The sequence below is a fragment of the Strix uralensis genome, chromosome 3 (assembly GCF_047716275.1).
Source record: "Strix uralensis isolate ZFMK-TIS-50842 chromosome 3, bStrUra1, whole genome shotgun sequence".
Classification (NCBI taxonomy): Eukaryota; Metazoa; Chordata; class Aves; order Strigiformes; family Strigidae; genus Strix; species Strix uralensis.
Genome location: NC_133974.1, coordinates 90,367,725 through 90,384,313, shown reverse-complemented (window position 1 = coordinate 90,384,313; position 16,589 = coordinate 90,367,725). Strand labels below are relative to the sequence as shown.

The window sequence follows — 16,589 nt, the reverse complement described above, 5'->3', positions numbered from 1 at the left end:
ATGCTGGGCAGCAGATCCACCAGCTTTTCTAGGAAATCTGTGGAATCTGGGTCAAGAATCTGCAAATCAACAAATTGCTCCATTTCTCTAATATTACCCTTGCAGACTCTTTGAATACTTGCAAAGCTGTAGTTTCCAGGATGCAGCTTTCCAGTACAAGGCTGAAGAGCAGCAAGATGATTACTCCTGCTCCCACTCTCCTTTCTTTACTTTTCTTGGTTTTTTTTCTTCCAATTTGTTCTAGCATTAAGTCTGAACTTTAAGGATGATATAAAAATTAGAAACTTTAAATGAAATATTTGTGATGCAGAATAGTCAGATGTTTTCTACACCACCGCAGAGCAAGGGTGGTGATGTCAAATGACCTAAAGAAGGGCTTCTGTGTTCAGAGGCTTCTATCTTTGGTTTAATCATTTTAATTGGTCTACTGCGAAATATCACCTCACCCCAAATTTTGCTTCATTGGTAGTTAGTAGTATAATCACAGAATTTAAAATGCCTGAAGACAGGACCGTGATTTTAACAAGCAGTGTCGTTTTAGGCCTAAAAGAGATCATAAGAAGAGGTTATAAAATAGTAAATTAAACCACTTTTTGCCGTTCTATTGGTCTCTGCCTTTCGGAACCCTTCACGAATACTGCTGTCAGACTGGCGGCCAGTAAGGGGCGGTGGCCGAGGCCCACACTGGGCAGGAGCCCTCCTCATCCCCGCGCCTGGCGCTGCCCACCGAGCGGCACCGAGCTCACGCGGGGCCCCGGTTCCTTTCAAAGCCGCCCCCGGAAACGCAACACGAGTTTTCAAGGGAACCCGCAGGCTACAGCTGAGCTCACGGCGAAAATCGGGAGCCGCGGCGAGACGCCTCTCGCATCCCCGCGGTCCCGGGGGGAGGGGGAGAGGAGGGAGGGGGCGGTGGCGGGCCCGGGGTTGGTCCCCGGCAGCGCCCCTGGCACTGCTGACGTGGTGCCAGGGACGAGGCTCATTTCGGAGGGGAGACGGGCTGGGCGAGGCTGGCGGGGCTGCAGCAGCCAGCGCCCGCTTCTGCAGCAGCCTTCCTGCCTGCCTCCTGCCTGCCTCCTGCCTGCCTGGGCCCCGGAAAGGCGGAGGGCAGCGGCCCCGCGGGGGCAGCCCTGAGGGGAGAGGAAGGAGAGGGATGGCCGGAGGCGAGGGGGCGGCGGCCCCGCTCCGCCTGCTCGCGGCTCTGTGCCTCTCCGCCGCCGCCTGCCTTCACCCGGGGCGCGGCAGGGACACCGGGGCGGGCTGGACCCTGGAGAAGGTGGGTCCCGTCCGCGGTTCTCGGGCTCTTTTCGCCTCCCCCCTGGGCTGCGGGCGGGGCGGGGGGTAGCCCCTTCCCGGGAGGCGCGGGGTCAGCAGCGGGGCCGTGGTACGCGCACCCCCGGCACGGCCGCGGCGGATCCCGCCCGCGGCGCCAACAACGTGAGTTCCGGCGGCGGGTCAGCGGCCCGCGAGGCGCGCAGGTGAGGAGGGGTAACATGGCTGCCGCGCCCCCCGCCCACGGCTGCACAGAACGGGGCGGCTCCAGGCGTCGGTCGCGCCGGCGATGCCCGTCACACCGCCGGGGAGCGGGCAGCGGGCGCGGAAGATTTGTCAGGGGCAGCGAGTGAATTTAAGGGCAAACCCAAAGGGGATGAGAGGGATCAGCATCCGAAATGACATTCCATAGAACACTCAGCTGTAGTCCAGTTTGCAGCGGGATGACGGTGATTCGGGGAACAGTGTCTTACTCTGAGAAAACAAATAGCTCTTCCAGCCGTGATGCACATTTAGCCAGGTAAAACCGGTAGGGATGGTGTTGATAGCTACTGGGAAATTGTTTTGAAAGGATATAATCTCTAATATGTCGTAGAGCCATACTATATTGTTTTTAATTCAGAGTGTTGTGTGAACTAGTGAAAAAAGCAGTTTAATGAAACAGTAGTAAGCAGTAACCCCCTGATTTCTCTGTGTAACAACTTAGTGGTTGGTTACGAAACACTGACATAGCTTTGTGAAGAGCTGAATGACACAGAACATGGGAGAACATACAACTGCAAATTGTAGTTAATTTGCAGTTGTAGTCAATTAAAGGGTTCAGGTATTTCCAAATGGAAAATATACTTATAGGGCCCATCCCCAGGTGAACTCAAAGTTCAGCCAGAACGGACTGAACTCCACTAATCCAGTACACTGTTCTCTCCACTAATAGATCAGAGTCCAGGACAAACTGGCAAAATGAAGCTTCCGTCATACCTTTCCACTCACTTCCCCTTAGTCATTCCCTTTCTCCTTGATTTTATTCACTCCCCATTCAAATAAGTGTTGGGTTGTTTGTTGTTTTTTAACAAAGAAACTTTGTCATTCTGTTCTATTCATTGTATCTTACTATATAAGCTTATATATCGACTACGTATCTGTAACATAATATATATAGTATGCATAATACATCTATATGTACATATATAAGAATATGTGAGGCTAAATCATAGAACCACAGAATGGTTTGGGTTGGAAGGGACCTTAAAGATCATCTAGTTCCAACCCCCCTGCCAGGGGCAGGGACACCTTCCACTAGACCAGGTTGCTCAAAGCCCCGTCCAACCTGGCCTTGAACACTTCCAGGGAGGGGGCAGCCACAGCCTCTCTGGGCAACCTGTTCCAGTGTAGTCAATGTACAAGCGTGTAGCCTCAGTGCTCCTTTTTTCACCCCCCTCGAGCTATACCAATACACTCTTTAGCCCATTCCATTCCAAGTAGTCAATCTACTTGACAAGGATGTAAGTAGTATCATCCAACCGCAGAACCATAGCGTCTGAACGTCTCTGCTCATGCACACACTAACCAAGAACCACTTCCTCTTTCTCATCAAATTCTTGTCCCTTGACAACTTTTGTTCCTTCTGCCTAAAGGGATGTGTCAGCCAGAAGCTGAAAGTCTTACAATGTACAGTCTTCCCCTCCTTCTCTCACTGAGGAGGAGGAATCAGTTCCTAAGCTTAAGAGTTCTTAGAAGCTCACTTCCATTGGCACCGAGCTGAAATGTACCAAAATCAGCAGGTAAGTGTGGGCTACTTGTAGAAGTTGAAGTCTTGCTGTTTTATGCAGCTTAGTACAAAAGGTTTAGCGATAGCCCTGTCATAAACACATTGTTCTGCCTCCCTGCTGTGGCCATGGAGGAAATGGGGATTGACCAACGCTGTAAGGAATGAGTCACCTACAGATCTCATTCTACTTCTCTTTTATTTCATAACCACTTAAGTAATTCCTTTCACTTCCCAAATTTGAAGATACCTCCATTATTAGAAATGGGAATTTATTCCTCTCTTCTTAAGTGTTTTTGTACATTTGTACTTTAATAATAATAATAATATTTCTTTGCAAAGTGATTCAATGATCTCAATTACCAGGCATGCTCTACAGTTAGAAGCAAGACAATTCCACATTCTAATTGAGCCCTTCACTTGTTCAACTGAAGGCATATTTTCTGAACTTCCTTAATTAAATTGTCCTCCTATACTCTTCTGAAGTGCATAGCTTTAGCTTTCCTCTCTCATCTTATAGCCTGTGCCTCCTAAACAGAACAGCTCCCTGACATTTTCTCATCTGTGCCTTTTCTACACTGGTGTAAATTCCACTGTATTAAACTTCTAGTCTTTCAAAAGACAGTTTATGCATCTTCTACAATACAATTTCCAAACTTGTATAAATTCTTCTTTATATCAGATGAAATGCAGTTTTTCTTTAATCGTCTAATTTTACTAGCATCAGAAATGTTAACTAAAATTTGGTGTCCTTATAGTCTTAAAGTTCAGCTTTAAACACTATGTTAGAATTAGCATTGTAGGATTCAGTGTCTTTGTGTCTCCCCTCTACTTAATTTCACTAGTCAACTGAAGTGGAATTAGAGGAAGGGTCCACACATAGATAAACAGCTAGGAAGAGAGAGAAGGATAGAATTAAATGCTTGCAGTGAAGTCTAGAAAATATTTGTGCTTGTGCCCGCTTTGTTCAGCACACACACAAATGAAGTAGAAGAGGAGACAAATAGTGAGGCAAAACATTTTTAAACAATATTCATCAGTCAGGATAATTAAGATAGGTCATTATACAGGACTGCAGAAGATCTCAGGGTCAGTACTCTTTCTGGCCAGGTAATGAGTTTCAGCAGTCATTTCAGACAAATGTGAAATGACAAACATGAGTGAGTGGGAAAGGAGGAGGAATGATTAATTTTTGTTAACATACACAATGATGGAGTTAGAGTAAATACATGGAGTAGAGTAAATACATCTATGAAAATGTCAGTTTGATGCAGCAGGAGCCCAAAAGCAAGTCAGTTGTTAAACAGTTTGAAGAAAGGAGAAGAATAAAATATAAAATACCATTAACATACACTATAAGCTATGGTGCACTCATGTTCTGGTTTCCCTCCCTTTCCCCATCTGGTAGACAGGGTACACTGAAGGACAGCAAATCCCATCATTCATGTAAGGCAGTTCTGATCAAAGAACAAATAAACAGACCAGGATTTTTCAGTGGGAGAAAGAGAGAAGTAGAGGGAAGACCTTATGAGAGAAATAAGGGATGGATATGATAGGAGCATCCTGTGATAGTGCCTAAAATAGCAATCTATGAAAACAGGAGTGGCTCAGGAAGTTCCTGAGGAGGTAATTGCTCGTGAATGGATAGGTTCAAATCAGGTGCCTAAAAGGGGCATTTGTGATGTCCTTGGGGATCTCAGCTGGCATTCAGCTACCACTCCAGAACAGCACAAGGCTCTTGCACCTCAAAGACATGCATTTGCCAGCCCCACTAGGATGTCTCAAGTATTCTAGGTCACCTGAAATAGCTCTACAGGTCGGTGCTTAGGCAACAAAAGCAGCCACTTGGGAGGTAGCTGCTGTTGTCACAGGAGACATGCTGCCAATTTTGAGGTTAACCCATGTGTCACAAAGCTGACGTATACCCCAGCTTGCCCCAGATGAGCCACACCGTGCTGTGCAGTCACACCAATACCACCGCTGTGGCAGGGGCTACAATGACACAGCTTCACTCTTTCTGCAACTGAGCTAGTTCATGCATTTCTTCGCAGTACTGCACCTCATAATGTAGACACAGCATAAAGCTAAATATTATTGCTATTAAAAACAAAGCTTCTGGTGTTTGTCTCAATGGAAACCCCATTTAAAGGTGGCATGGCTGCAGACATGACTGTATGTATGTAGTTAAGACATTAGACAAGAGAGAACCCAATCACGGGTTGAGTTTTTACAGTTAGTTGGTAGGTAAAATTTTCTCCCATGTTTCTAATACTAGAATATTTTGCATGGAAATCAAAGAATCAGAAGCCACAGAACTTAAAGATGTCGATCATTTTTGAGAAAAAAGGTTTTTTTAAAATTACTTTTTGTTGTCAGTAAATCAAAGTAGCGCAATATATCACATTTATTGTAATTCTGAAAAAAACTATGGTTAAAAAGGTCTAATAATAGTTATAGCAATCTTTCCTTTTTCTCCCTTCTGCAGTATTTTCTTTTTTCTCCCTTCTGCAGTATTCTCACCAACCAAGAATTTTACATTCTGACGCTATTCAAAAAGTTGCAGCAAACACAGATGTTTCTGAAATGTGGGAGAATGATTTGCGCCCTATCCTGATAGAAAGATACTCAGGGTCACCGGGAAATTATATCGTACGACAGGTAAGGCAACATTTCCTGGAAACCTCTAAGAACATCTATTATTTATATTCTGGTAGCGCCATTAGTGACCACTAAAGGGACAGACACATTCCTTTCATTCGGTAGGATGAACTCTATCATTGTTCAAGTCTAGACTGCATAGAGCCTACATGACACAGCTTACACTTTAGCTGACATCATTTCCCAGGGCTGCATAGCATGATGAAAAAAAAAATAAAATCTGTTTTTAAATTTATGTTTAAAATTAAAAAGCTTGCCTCAGGTTTGGCACCCAAAGTACAACAAACTGTTGTCCTTTCCCTCACATGAGCAGTTTCTGGTCACTGGTTCAAACCTCCTGGGACCATACACAGGGATGAAATAAATGACACCCCCCCAGCCTTTTTCTGGAGAGGTCCTGTGCTGTTACACTCCCCTGTAGTGTTCTTTCAGATGAGTGTATCAACACAAAAAGGGATCAGAGGGGCCTGAACGGGCAGGCAGAAGAAATGGTCAACATGATGAAGTGCAGCACTGGTCCCACTACCACGCTAGCCCAGGCACAGCAGTGTGTTAATGCTGGGCTAGTGTATTCCCACTGCACCCAGCCCCAAGCCAGTAAAAGCTCCAGCGCATTGTATTTGAGCCACAAGGAGTTACCACGTGACTGGGTCACTGCCCCATCCACACCTCTGCTCTGCACTCACGGCGTGGGCATCTTCAGGACTGTGTGCCATGCTAGCTCTGGATTACATTAGCCAAGCGGGAGACTAAACCAGGGGTACAGCTGAGTTTACTAGAAAACATTCATAACATCTCACTAGCCTTTATCTACCCTTTAGGCAATGACTCAACAGCTCCAAGATAGCCCTAACTACAGTAAGTTTGTTGGCCACTCTGCAAGTGGTAGACTGGAAAATGCAGCTTTTTTATGCTTTGTGTGTGTGTGCGTGCATGCACACACATGTGTCTGTAGATTTAGTTTTGTGGTTTCTTCAGTGATACCCTGGAAGACAGCCAAATGAAAGGGGAAAAAGTAAGAAAAACAAAAAAACAGCTGAGCCTAGGCTAGAAAACCATAAATCATGTTCAAAATAGGATCATCCTGTTACAAGGTAACAGCATGTACTAACGTAGACCCCCACAAAGGAAAAAAAGAAGAATCCTCCATTGTCAAAGCACAATGGAGTGTGAAATGTATGACATTTCTTTGTTAAGACACAGAAAAAGCATCAAACTCCTTTAAGGGAGAAGGCTAGTGCCAGTCACGGCTAATGCACACTGGAAACTCCATCCAGGCTTATATATTCCCCTTAATCCATAACAGACGTCCTTTGCTCTGCCTACAGATAGCGGATAGACCATACAATGGCGTAAAAGCTTTCAGAGGGTGACCACAAACAAAAATGGAAGTTTGTTCTAGCACTAAAATTTATGGCAATATTCCCACTGACTTCACCAAGAGCAGGACAAGTCTTCAAAGTCTATTTTCTTTTTTCCCTTTAGAGGCTTTTCCTAATGTTTATTTAAAGAGAGAGGAATCTGCCTTGAAGAAGCACTCTAGGGACCCATAAAAATAAGTTGCTCAACAGAGATGGCCCTCTAATAAGAGTTAGCCAGAACTCTGTACTAAGTATAACTGGGGTTGTTAGAGGTATTCTCTTTAGGTAGGAGGATACCTAAAATGAATGATCTCTTTTATGGAATCACTGTCTTACTTTTTATCTTTATGTGAGCTACACTTACAGGATTTAATTTTTAAAACATTGTTCTGAAATGTTTCATTCTTTATAGGAATCAGTCTGTCTCTTATAGCCTTACAAACAACTTATGTCACTTGAAAGGCAGATTTCTCATAGAAGCTAAGAAAACTAAAAACAACCCCAAACAAACAAACAAAAAACCACACCAGCATTTTTTTTATACTGCCATGGCATCTATGTGTGGTAATTGTCAAAATAGCCACACCAAGTCCTCTGCAGCCAGTCCTGACATTTAATTTACAGGCACAACTAAGTTTAGATTTGAAGAGGTAAAGGTTAAATCTGTCCTGGTTACACCTGAAAAAACACCGGCCTGGAAACTTCAGAGATCAAGATCTTAATATGTCATATTAATGGGCAATCATTCAAAGCACCTTCAGACTCCAAAGACAAGAGACAAAAGTGAGAAATGAAAAGCAAATGAGCCAGTCAAAGGCTAAGGTAGCAAAGATGTTGCTTATCTTATATAGTGACATTACATTTTTTGCTATAAAATTTATCTCTTAAAATTGCCATGAATTTACAGAAATAAGCTTAAGTGCCACTATTAGTTAGCTAATGACGATTTGTCTGCAACACCTTTCTGAAGCAAGCAACATTAATCTGAGTTGGTGTTTGTTTTTTTTTTTTAATTGCAGCATATCAAGCACCGTCTTCAAAGATTACAGGCTGGTTGGGAAATTGAAGAAGATACATTTCAGAGATACACACCATATGGATATCAAACATTTTCAAATATTATCAGCACTCTCAACCCCTCTGCAAAACGCCATCTAGTACTTGCTTGCCACTATGACTCAAAATTCTTTGGACAACAATGGCAGGAGAGAGTGTTTATAGGAGCAACCGATTCAGCCGTGCCTTGTGCTATGATACTGGAGCTGGCACGTGCCCTGGATAACAAGCTGCAGTTAATCAAGGTAGTTTGCTTGTTTAGTTTTCATCTGGTTTTGCAACAGCAGTAGGCTTTAAGGCACTTCCATGTTCTCTCCCATAGCCTGTGTGCCTGATTCTCTGATTGCTGTGCCTGTAGTGAAACTCCCACTGACTTTAAGAAGAACAGAACAGAGATCTGTATCTACTACTTTAGGGTACATAATCACATTAAAACTTCTTATGCAAAGGGTGGCTATCAAAAAATAATCCAATAAATATACACTATATAAAAATAACCATTTATACATGAATAATACATACGTTATCGACTCGGTGAGATATAATCCTACTCTCTATCAAAAAGGCACAGAACCCTACTCAGAAGTTCTGATCGTATCCAGTAACATTTAGGGTCATTGACAAAGTTTTGTTGCTTTTTGAATCTTACGTTTTTAAAATCTCTCACTTGTATTCTGTTTTGGGAGACAGATGAACTAATTGCTGTGCAGGAAAGTTACGCTCACGTCCCTCCATCCCATAACAATTTCAAGCTTTTCTTCTTGTTTTCCTTTATCAATTTGAATAGTTTATTTATGAAACAAGTGATGGCTGAGTACAGGAGAACAGTCAAGTAATAGTATATTATCAGTCTGTGTCACCTATGCTATGAAAGCTGCGCTGCTTCAAAGTGCTGCCATTGCTAGGCACAAAAATCTTGATGCTACAAACTCTGAAAGTTTGTAAGATTACAAGATCATAGGATTACAGATTCATGAGTGCCATCTACTGGTTCAGTATTTACAGGAGAATACTCATACACTAACAGCTTTCACAGGAAAAGGTCTCTCAAATGTTTTACAAAGTGGCGGGAATACACTCAGTTTAGGCATTAAGATTACTTGTCAGCAGCTTTTCCAGAAACTGATTTAGTGCCTTCTGACATTAGAATATTTAAGAATTAGAAGATTAATAATACGCCAATGTTTTTAATCACAAAACAAAGCACTCCTGCAATACATATGCTTTGATTGAGAAGCTTCATTTAGAATAAATTTGCCTGATGGTTAATTTATAAAACAACCTGCAGACCGACTTAAAGACTGGAATTTTTCACAAGCAATACATCATTTTTTGATTAAATTGTTTTATCGTGTAAGATGACAGCATTTGACAAAAGACAATCTAATTACTTTGCACAGGCTACCATTTGTACAGTCTGTTAACAAAATATACTTTGGGATCCATCTGCTTAATACATTAGCTATGCTCGTAGTAGCATAACAGACTTTGTTATGTTTTCGGCCAAATCTATTTATACTTTGACTTGAAGCTGTGATTTTTATCTTGATGTTTTTCTAGTTATATAGAGTAAGTTTAAAATTAAAGGGCAAAGACATCTCTCTCTGCTATTCCGTCCTGAGAACATGTTAAACAGTAATAATAGTACAAATGCTACTTTCTAAAATTCAAATGGCATTAATGCAGTTTCCTCCAGAATGTAATGGAAAATGACTGCTATCAAAAGAGCTCTGTCCTGTGCAAAGGACAAAGGCCAGCAGAGCATTACCATTAGAGAAATCCATATATCACTGTGAGCATAATCAATATCATCTTGCCCGCATGAGCAACATTTTATAGAAGTTTTCCACTACTGTTTATATTGGATCAGCTCCAGTTAGTTGGGAGTTGTAGCCCATACAGGACATGACTGTTGCCAGTGACCCCACCTTTTTAACCACATCATGCAACTTCACTTGAAATAGCATTTATTCATAGAGGGGTTAAAATATTTATAGCAACTGCCAAGAGTACAGTTCCAAAACTGTTCATATAGTGAAACTGAACCTGGTTTAGCCATGTTGTAGTTTATTAGGAAATGCTGCCAGTCCAAACAAGGCTTCAGTTAGTAAACAGAGAGAGAAAAAAGGCTCCTTCTACATGGGGAAGAAATTTCACACAGATGTCACCTTTGTGACCTTAAATACATTAATCATATATATTCTCAGTTTTTACTACTGGTATATTTTTGGTTGTTGAAAGGGAAGGGCGTATCTACTCTACTCTCCGTGCTTCGGTTTTAGGGTAAAATTGCCTCGGTGGTTGCAAGTCCCCCTGAAAGAAAAGAAATGGTCATTCTTCTCATGACTGACTGCTCGTTGTACCTCAAAGAACCATCAACTTTACAAATACATAATTCACCTCCACTGATGCACAACTGTAGCAGAGATATTAGTCCTTTGTGGTGCTATCAAGTTATAATATTAACACTCACATCAGGTGTTGTTGCTGACCTGTCTCCTCATTATTTGAGATGATGTTTCTGCTACCCGTTTTGCAGATCTCAACAGACTCAGCTCATGCCCACTAAAGTCAGAAATGAAACTTCTAACTAGAAGCAAAATGATACGAGACTGGAGAATGTGTCACTGTACTAGATAAATAATAATGACTGATCACTACCACTATTACACCGTAACATATGTGTAACAGCCAGAGGAAGGTTTGCATAGGGTACCTTGGAAACAGACCCCTACTGATGTTGCTTATTTGACTACAGTATTTGTCCTTTATTTAATGTTCTGGCCAGAATCAGTTATGTTACTTTTAACTTCCTCCAACAGACCAGCTCAACATCAAGACCAGACCTTTCACTTCAGCTCATTTTTTTTGATGGAGAAGAAGCCTTTGTCCGGTGGTCCCCTTCCGATTCCCTCTATGGATCTCAACACTTAGCTCAAAAAATGGTATCCACCCCACATCCACCTGGTTCAACAACCACAAATCAGCTGCAGGGCATAGTAAGTGGCTTTCACCTCCCTCATGAATAATAGTAAATTGCATTTTTAAAATATTTAATTAGTAATTCCCAAGAAACCATGAACCCCACCAAAGTTAAAGGAAGAAGCAGGCTTATGGAAATTTTATGACGTGATGAAATAGTTTGTTGGCAAGAGCTTCTCAGGTAAACCTGCTTAGACTTTCTCCGTGCAAGTATGAGGAAGAGTCATAGAAAAATCAAAATACACAAATTTATTAGAAGATAAACTAGGATACCCACCTTCTTCAAGAGAGATAATTCAAAGTGATTAGGAAAGAGCACAGATGTAGTATCAGTCTATGAACAAACCTCCCCTAGCTCAGCGTTAAGCTACAGCAAGCTGTTTCCCTTTGATTCCTACTAACATTCTGGTTGTCTGCTCCCTTCTTCCTACTGCCTTCTAGTTTCCCTACTCACTGCTGAGACACTTTTCTTCTGTCACTGTATCTTGTGACTCATAAAATGTCTTTCCCTTGACAGACTTTGTTGTTCTCTGGGGAAGAAGCAATTTCCTCTTCTTTCTCCCCACCTACCACAGTTTTTCTTTTAAAGGGATATAAGACACAAACTGCAACCAAAGCGATGCAGTCTGCTTCAGCTTGAGGAACAGAGAAACAGCCTACCTTTTTCCTCCTTGGAAAGACAGCAAAATGCAGCAGATTGGAATCGGGTTCTGCTAATGAGTTCTTCTCAGGCACCATGGTAGAAAAGCCAGATCTTTGGCCAGAGCTAGTCATGACCTATACAGGAACCAAGAGGTTTCATTGCTGCTGCTGGTGTTGTAGTAATGTAAATAATTCTGTATTAAAGTCTCTTTCTTCTGCAGGACCTGCTTGTACTACTGGATTTAATTGGTGCACCAAACCCAGTCTTTCCCAATTATTTTCCTAACACTATTCGATGGTTTGAGAGGCTTCAGGCAATTGGTAAGGAGATGGGTATGGGTTTTTGATTAATTTCAAAATTTAGTGTGTAGTTTCTGAATGTATTAAGTCCTGTGAATCAGATTTTTAGATTACTTTTCTGTTTTACAGTAATAATATTTAATATTTTAAATGTTAAATTTGGTGTATCTTAAACCTATACAAAGATTTTAACATGTAATTCATAAAATAACTGAGGAAGATTCCTAGACACTTGGAAGCCATGAAACAGATTCTATTACTGATTGTCACTCTGCAGCTCTTGGGAGCTGCTTCGCTTCTGTGTTTTAGTTCTCACTTCTGTAAAATGACAGTAATAGCACTGCTCTTGACGTCTCCTAAGTACTAAACAAATACAAAAGACAGTCACCAACTCCTTTTTCCTCTTGGATGGAAAAAGCTTCCATATGAGAGGAAGAATAATTCAAATGTGCTAACGTGCCTTATATTGTCCAGAAGTTGGAATAATCACTTTCATTGTGAATTACAGAGCAAGAGCTACACAACATGAATCTGCTGAAGAATCACCTTGTTGAAAGGCAGTATTTCCAGACTACTTTACATCGAGGCTTGGTTGAAGATGACCATGTTCCATTTTTATTAAGAGGTACCAGAAGATCTTATAAAGTGTGTATATATATATATATATATATACATAAAGTATAAATTCAGTAACAAATGCATCATTTAATGAATGAGCAAGTGCATGTAATCCTGTTTCAAGCTTCTTTGCCCGAACCTAAGGCTTCCAAATCCAACTTTACACGGGCCAAGAATCACACCTTTGAAAAAAATACCCAAACAAAAGCAGTGATAAAACATACCCATCATTATTTTGCACGAGCACAGCTCCAGTGGCACAGAGATAATGAAAGTTTCTGCCACCAGTAGCGTCCTACAAAGATAAGCAACTCTGATCCAGTGGGATGTCACCACGTACATGCTAACCAGCTAGCTGCTATTTCTAGGAGCAGTGAAACACTCAAGGGTTGTATCTTCAAAGACTACAAAAATCTCTAAAGATCTGTTGTCAAAGTTATAGTAATGCTCACTATTACTGTTGTTTAAATTTGAAGGCACTGACTCCTGCAAAAACTCATACTCAAATCAGACATCCTCATTCCCTAAAGAGAATGGAGATTTCACGGCTGTCAGTTTGAGGGGTGGGAAAGGTACATAGAGCAGCCAGCAGAAATAGCAAAGGACACCATATGCCTGAAATCCCTCCTGGAATTAGGCACATACCTACAACTGGGATTCCCTACCCAAGCATTTCTCCTGGCAGACACCTACGCCATAGCATCTGACTTTGTGTTCATTCTTCTCCTTTGGGACACGATCAAAGAAAGAGAACGCAGTTGTACTACTGCTGCCACCTTGTCGAGCTACAGGTCAGCGATTAAAGCACTTGTCCAAGTTCAAGATGTGGATTTGATGTCCTTCTCGGTTCAAGAGCTCAGCAGAGCACCTTCAGAACTAAGGTGGCCCAAAGAAGGGTAGTAGATACAGTAAACTCTTCTGATTGAAGTTTTCCACTGTACAGCAAGGACTATAAGAGTCACATTGCTAGAGAAGGGTTAACCAAAAAGGAATGTAACATTAGTTCAATGAAGAGAGTATCTACCTAGGAAAGGAGGGAGGTACCTTCACATCCAGCCCCTAATTTTACCATTGCTTATGCTCTTGTTACTTACCGAGGAATGTAAAATGCGCACACAGCTCTGGAAGCAGGTACAAGAGCAGCTGCACCTCTCCACTTCTAAGTGAGTGCTCTCTTCACTGAGCTATAGTTACTGTCTCCTGCTCAATGGCTTTTCAACGCTGTGCATCTTTCATTTTTCACACCAAGGCAGGGCCCAGGCCCAACCAACAGAGTCATCATATGCACGTCCAGGGATATCAAAAATCCTACAGGGGTTTTTGATAAAAGTTGATAAGGAAAAAACAATGACTACACCTCAAAACCTTTTCTAATAAGTTGATTAACAGCTAGTGAAGAAAACGGATTCCTTAGTGGTATGAAGCTGAAAAATGAGAGGGGAAAAGCAGTAAAACAGGAAAGAGGCTGGAGAGAAACAATGCTTCCCCCAAAAAGCGATCAGGAAGCAGAGGACTGATTTAACTCCTTTTTTACCTAAAAGTTGCAGTATGTATGGGTGGCTTGAGATATATATGGTGATACAGATTCTTTTCAAGTGGAAGTTCTTTTATCTGAGAATAATAGTGGTTCTATTTTACAGACTAAAAATACACACACCCTATTTTACCATTTATGGAGAGGACTAAAAAATGGTGGAAAAAGTGCTCAGACTTAACACTGTCACAAGAACATGGTTATCAGTTTTCACTTTGTGGAGCTGCAGTGGTTTCTCCACCCTTCTGTAGCTCCTAAACACTGTATCAACAACTACAATGCAAAGGATCTCAAAAAAAAAGCGGGTATCAGAGTAAAACTACTAACTACAGCTGCCTTTAAAAAAAAAAAAAAAAAAAGGAAAAGTACTCAAAGGAAAGGAAGGTGTCAATTTTAGGAAACACAATGAAATGGATGGGCTGCAGTCACAGGCTTCAAAAAAAGAGAAGGTAAAAGGAAGCTGCAGCGACACACACTCCTCTATGAAGTAGACTTATTGTATAGTTACCTGACTCTGTTGCAAAATTGCGACATATCAATTGGCTTAACAGAACTTCTCCAATATTTCTTCTCCAAATTTCACTTTCGTCCTTATAGGGGTTCCAGTCCTACATCTGATCCCATCCCCTTTTCCTGCAGTATGGCATACCATGGAGGACACAGAAGAAAACCTTGACAAAACCACTATCGACAACCTCAGCAAAATCCTGCAAGTGTTTGTACTGGAATATCTAAACCTGTGATAGACAAAATGGCAACAAATCGTACTCCATTCTAAATACTGTTTGCCTACCTTCACATTTGCTATTTAATTGCATAGGAGAGCACTAAAGCAAGCAAAATACGATAGCTCTTGCTAGACTGACTACTGATTCAGCTGTTCCTGGCCCAATGTTCCATGTAGCCAAATAAGAGAGCATTAAATAAGAATTAGTTTCAGCCTGGAAAGAGTTTCATCTTTCCATGTCTTACCTCTGAATAAAAAAACCCCAGAATTCTTCCAGATTGTTATCACTGGTTTATGTCACATATTAAGATCCCAGGAGGGAGTGCCTTCCAACATAAGTGTTAGCTACGGTTTTTACAAGGTATGACCAACTTTTGCAGTGTTCAGCAATGGACATTTATACCACATTATGGAGAGAGGCAAAAATCACACTAAAACAAACTTCCACTTTGGGTTGAGCTAAACCACCTCATCCTGAAATGAACTGCTAGAACTCCTGACACACAGAAGGGCTTTTTAATCCTTTGCTCCCTCTCCTCCTTTCCGTACAAGGAGGGCTGCAAGGACTCTTGTCCCCAGACAGCAGGACACCAGGAAGCAAGGAAAATAACTCAAATTCAATTTTCTCCCTGTCGTTTGTTGGATACTTTTTGATGGAGAAGGGTGGTGGGGAGTGATGTTAAGAGGAAGGTATGTGGCGGTTTCCATCATGGTTTGAGTGCAACGTGGGAGACAGAAGAGTAAGTCGTGTGGGGGAGCAATGTCCCAGCACACACCATTCATTCATGTGAGAATCATTCACAGTTTGGCCCAAAATAAAAAAAAGATACCTGCTGATTACATCAGAAGTAATCATACTAGGAGTGATCACTTTAGAAACCATAGTTTTATATAATTTTAATGGTAAAGTGCTATCTATCAAGAGTAAAATAAGTATCAGAGTCAGAAGCAAGAAGACAGTTTAAGCACCAAAAAGTAAAGACAAGCCATAGCCTATATCACAAAAAGATACCAGTTTAACAACCCTGTGTTTTTACATTCCTTACCGGAAATATTCAATAAATTTAGTATAATACTCTGGCAAAAATCTAGCCTGGAATGAAATCAATAGGAGAAGCCAAAACAGTATTGACAAGCTACCTACAGAATTATGGTTTCTACTGGTGAGAAAAAGAAGAGCATTTGAAAAAAAAAAAAAATCAAGCTGGTAGATGAACTGGGAAAAAACAAGTCAGTATTTTACTGCTCCAAACCTCTTCCATTAGAAAATTCTATCCTGGGCAAAGAGATTTAAAAAGGAAATAAGCTGTGGAGTTGTAGGCACGTCAGATCTGGCCTGTATTTTACCATTTTCCTAAAGCAAACATTTCCGAACCTAAGACAGTATTTACATACGTATCTTAAAGTCACAATAGAAATATTTACAGCAATGCAAATTTGTAAAATTTTACTATTACAGGACATCCTGAAAATGAAATTCAATCTAGTTTTGTTGCTCAAGATGAAATGAAAGCATTTTATGTTTTCCCATCACTTTAACATTTGTAAGAAATTTTTCTATTTTGCATGCAACTTCTGAAATGGAATACAATGAAAATTCTAAAAACTGGACAGGTGTTTATTTTCAGATATTACTGCACATCTGTGTAATTACATCAAAACTATTTGAACTCTATC

At 41.2% G+C, this 16,589-nt stretch overlaps 1 protein-coding gene and 1 long non-coding RNA gene across 3 annotated transcripts; one reads left to right on the top strand and one right to left on the bottom strand.

Annotated features, from left to right (window-relative positions):
• The first annotated feature begins 947 nt into the window (after positions 1-947).
• Positions 948-16,518, top strand: QPCT (glutaminyl-peptide cyclotransferase). Of its 2 annotated transcripts, none has more exons than XM_074863301.1 (7): positions 948-1,273; positions 5,546-5,692; positions 8,073-8,354; positions 10,932-11,108; positions 11,955-12,054; positions 12,542-12,658; positions 14,783-16,518. In XM_074863301.1, exons 1-7 carry the CDS (start codon positions 1,151-1,153, stop codon positions 14,926-14,928), a joined length of 1,092 nt encoding a protein of 363 aa, XP_074719402.1. In that variant the 5' UTR covers positions 948-1,150; the 3' UTR covers positions 14,929-16,518. The 2 variants fall into 2 exon arrangements, with proteins under 2 accessions (XP_074719402.1, XP_074719404.1); XM_074863303.1 differs by lacking the exon at positions 948-1,273 and adding an exon at positions 2,998-3,050.
• On the bottom strand, positions 11,116-14,813 carry LOC141941120 (uncharacterized). Its single transcript, XR_012628225.1, has 3 exons — positions 14,694-14,813; positions 13,746-13,959; positions 11,116-11,868 (listed from the first exon to the last, which is right to left on the bottom strand). It is a non-coding gene; the product is annotated as an uncharacterized LOC141941120 (long non-coding RNA).
• Positions 16,519-16,589: the final 71 nt, after the last annotated feature.

What these genes read in the sequence shown, in the direction of transcription:
- QPCT (XM_074863301.1), top strand. Translation starts at nt 1,151, where the DNA reads ATGGCCGGAGGCGAGGGGGCGGCGGCCCCGCTCCGCCTGCTCGCGGCT. An exon ending in GAAATTATATCGTACGACAG is followed by an intron (nt 5,693 to 8,072) that starts GTAAGGCAACAT and finishes TTTTAATTGCAG; the next exon opens with CATATCAAGCACCGTCTTCA. An exon ending in ACAAGCTGCAGTTAATCAAG is followed by an intron (nt 8,355 to 10,931) that starts GTAGTTTGCTTG and finishes TTCCTCCAACAG; the next exon opens with ACCAGCTCAACATCAAGACC.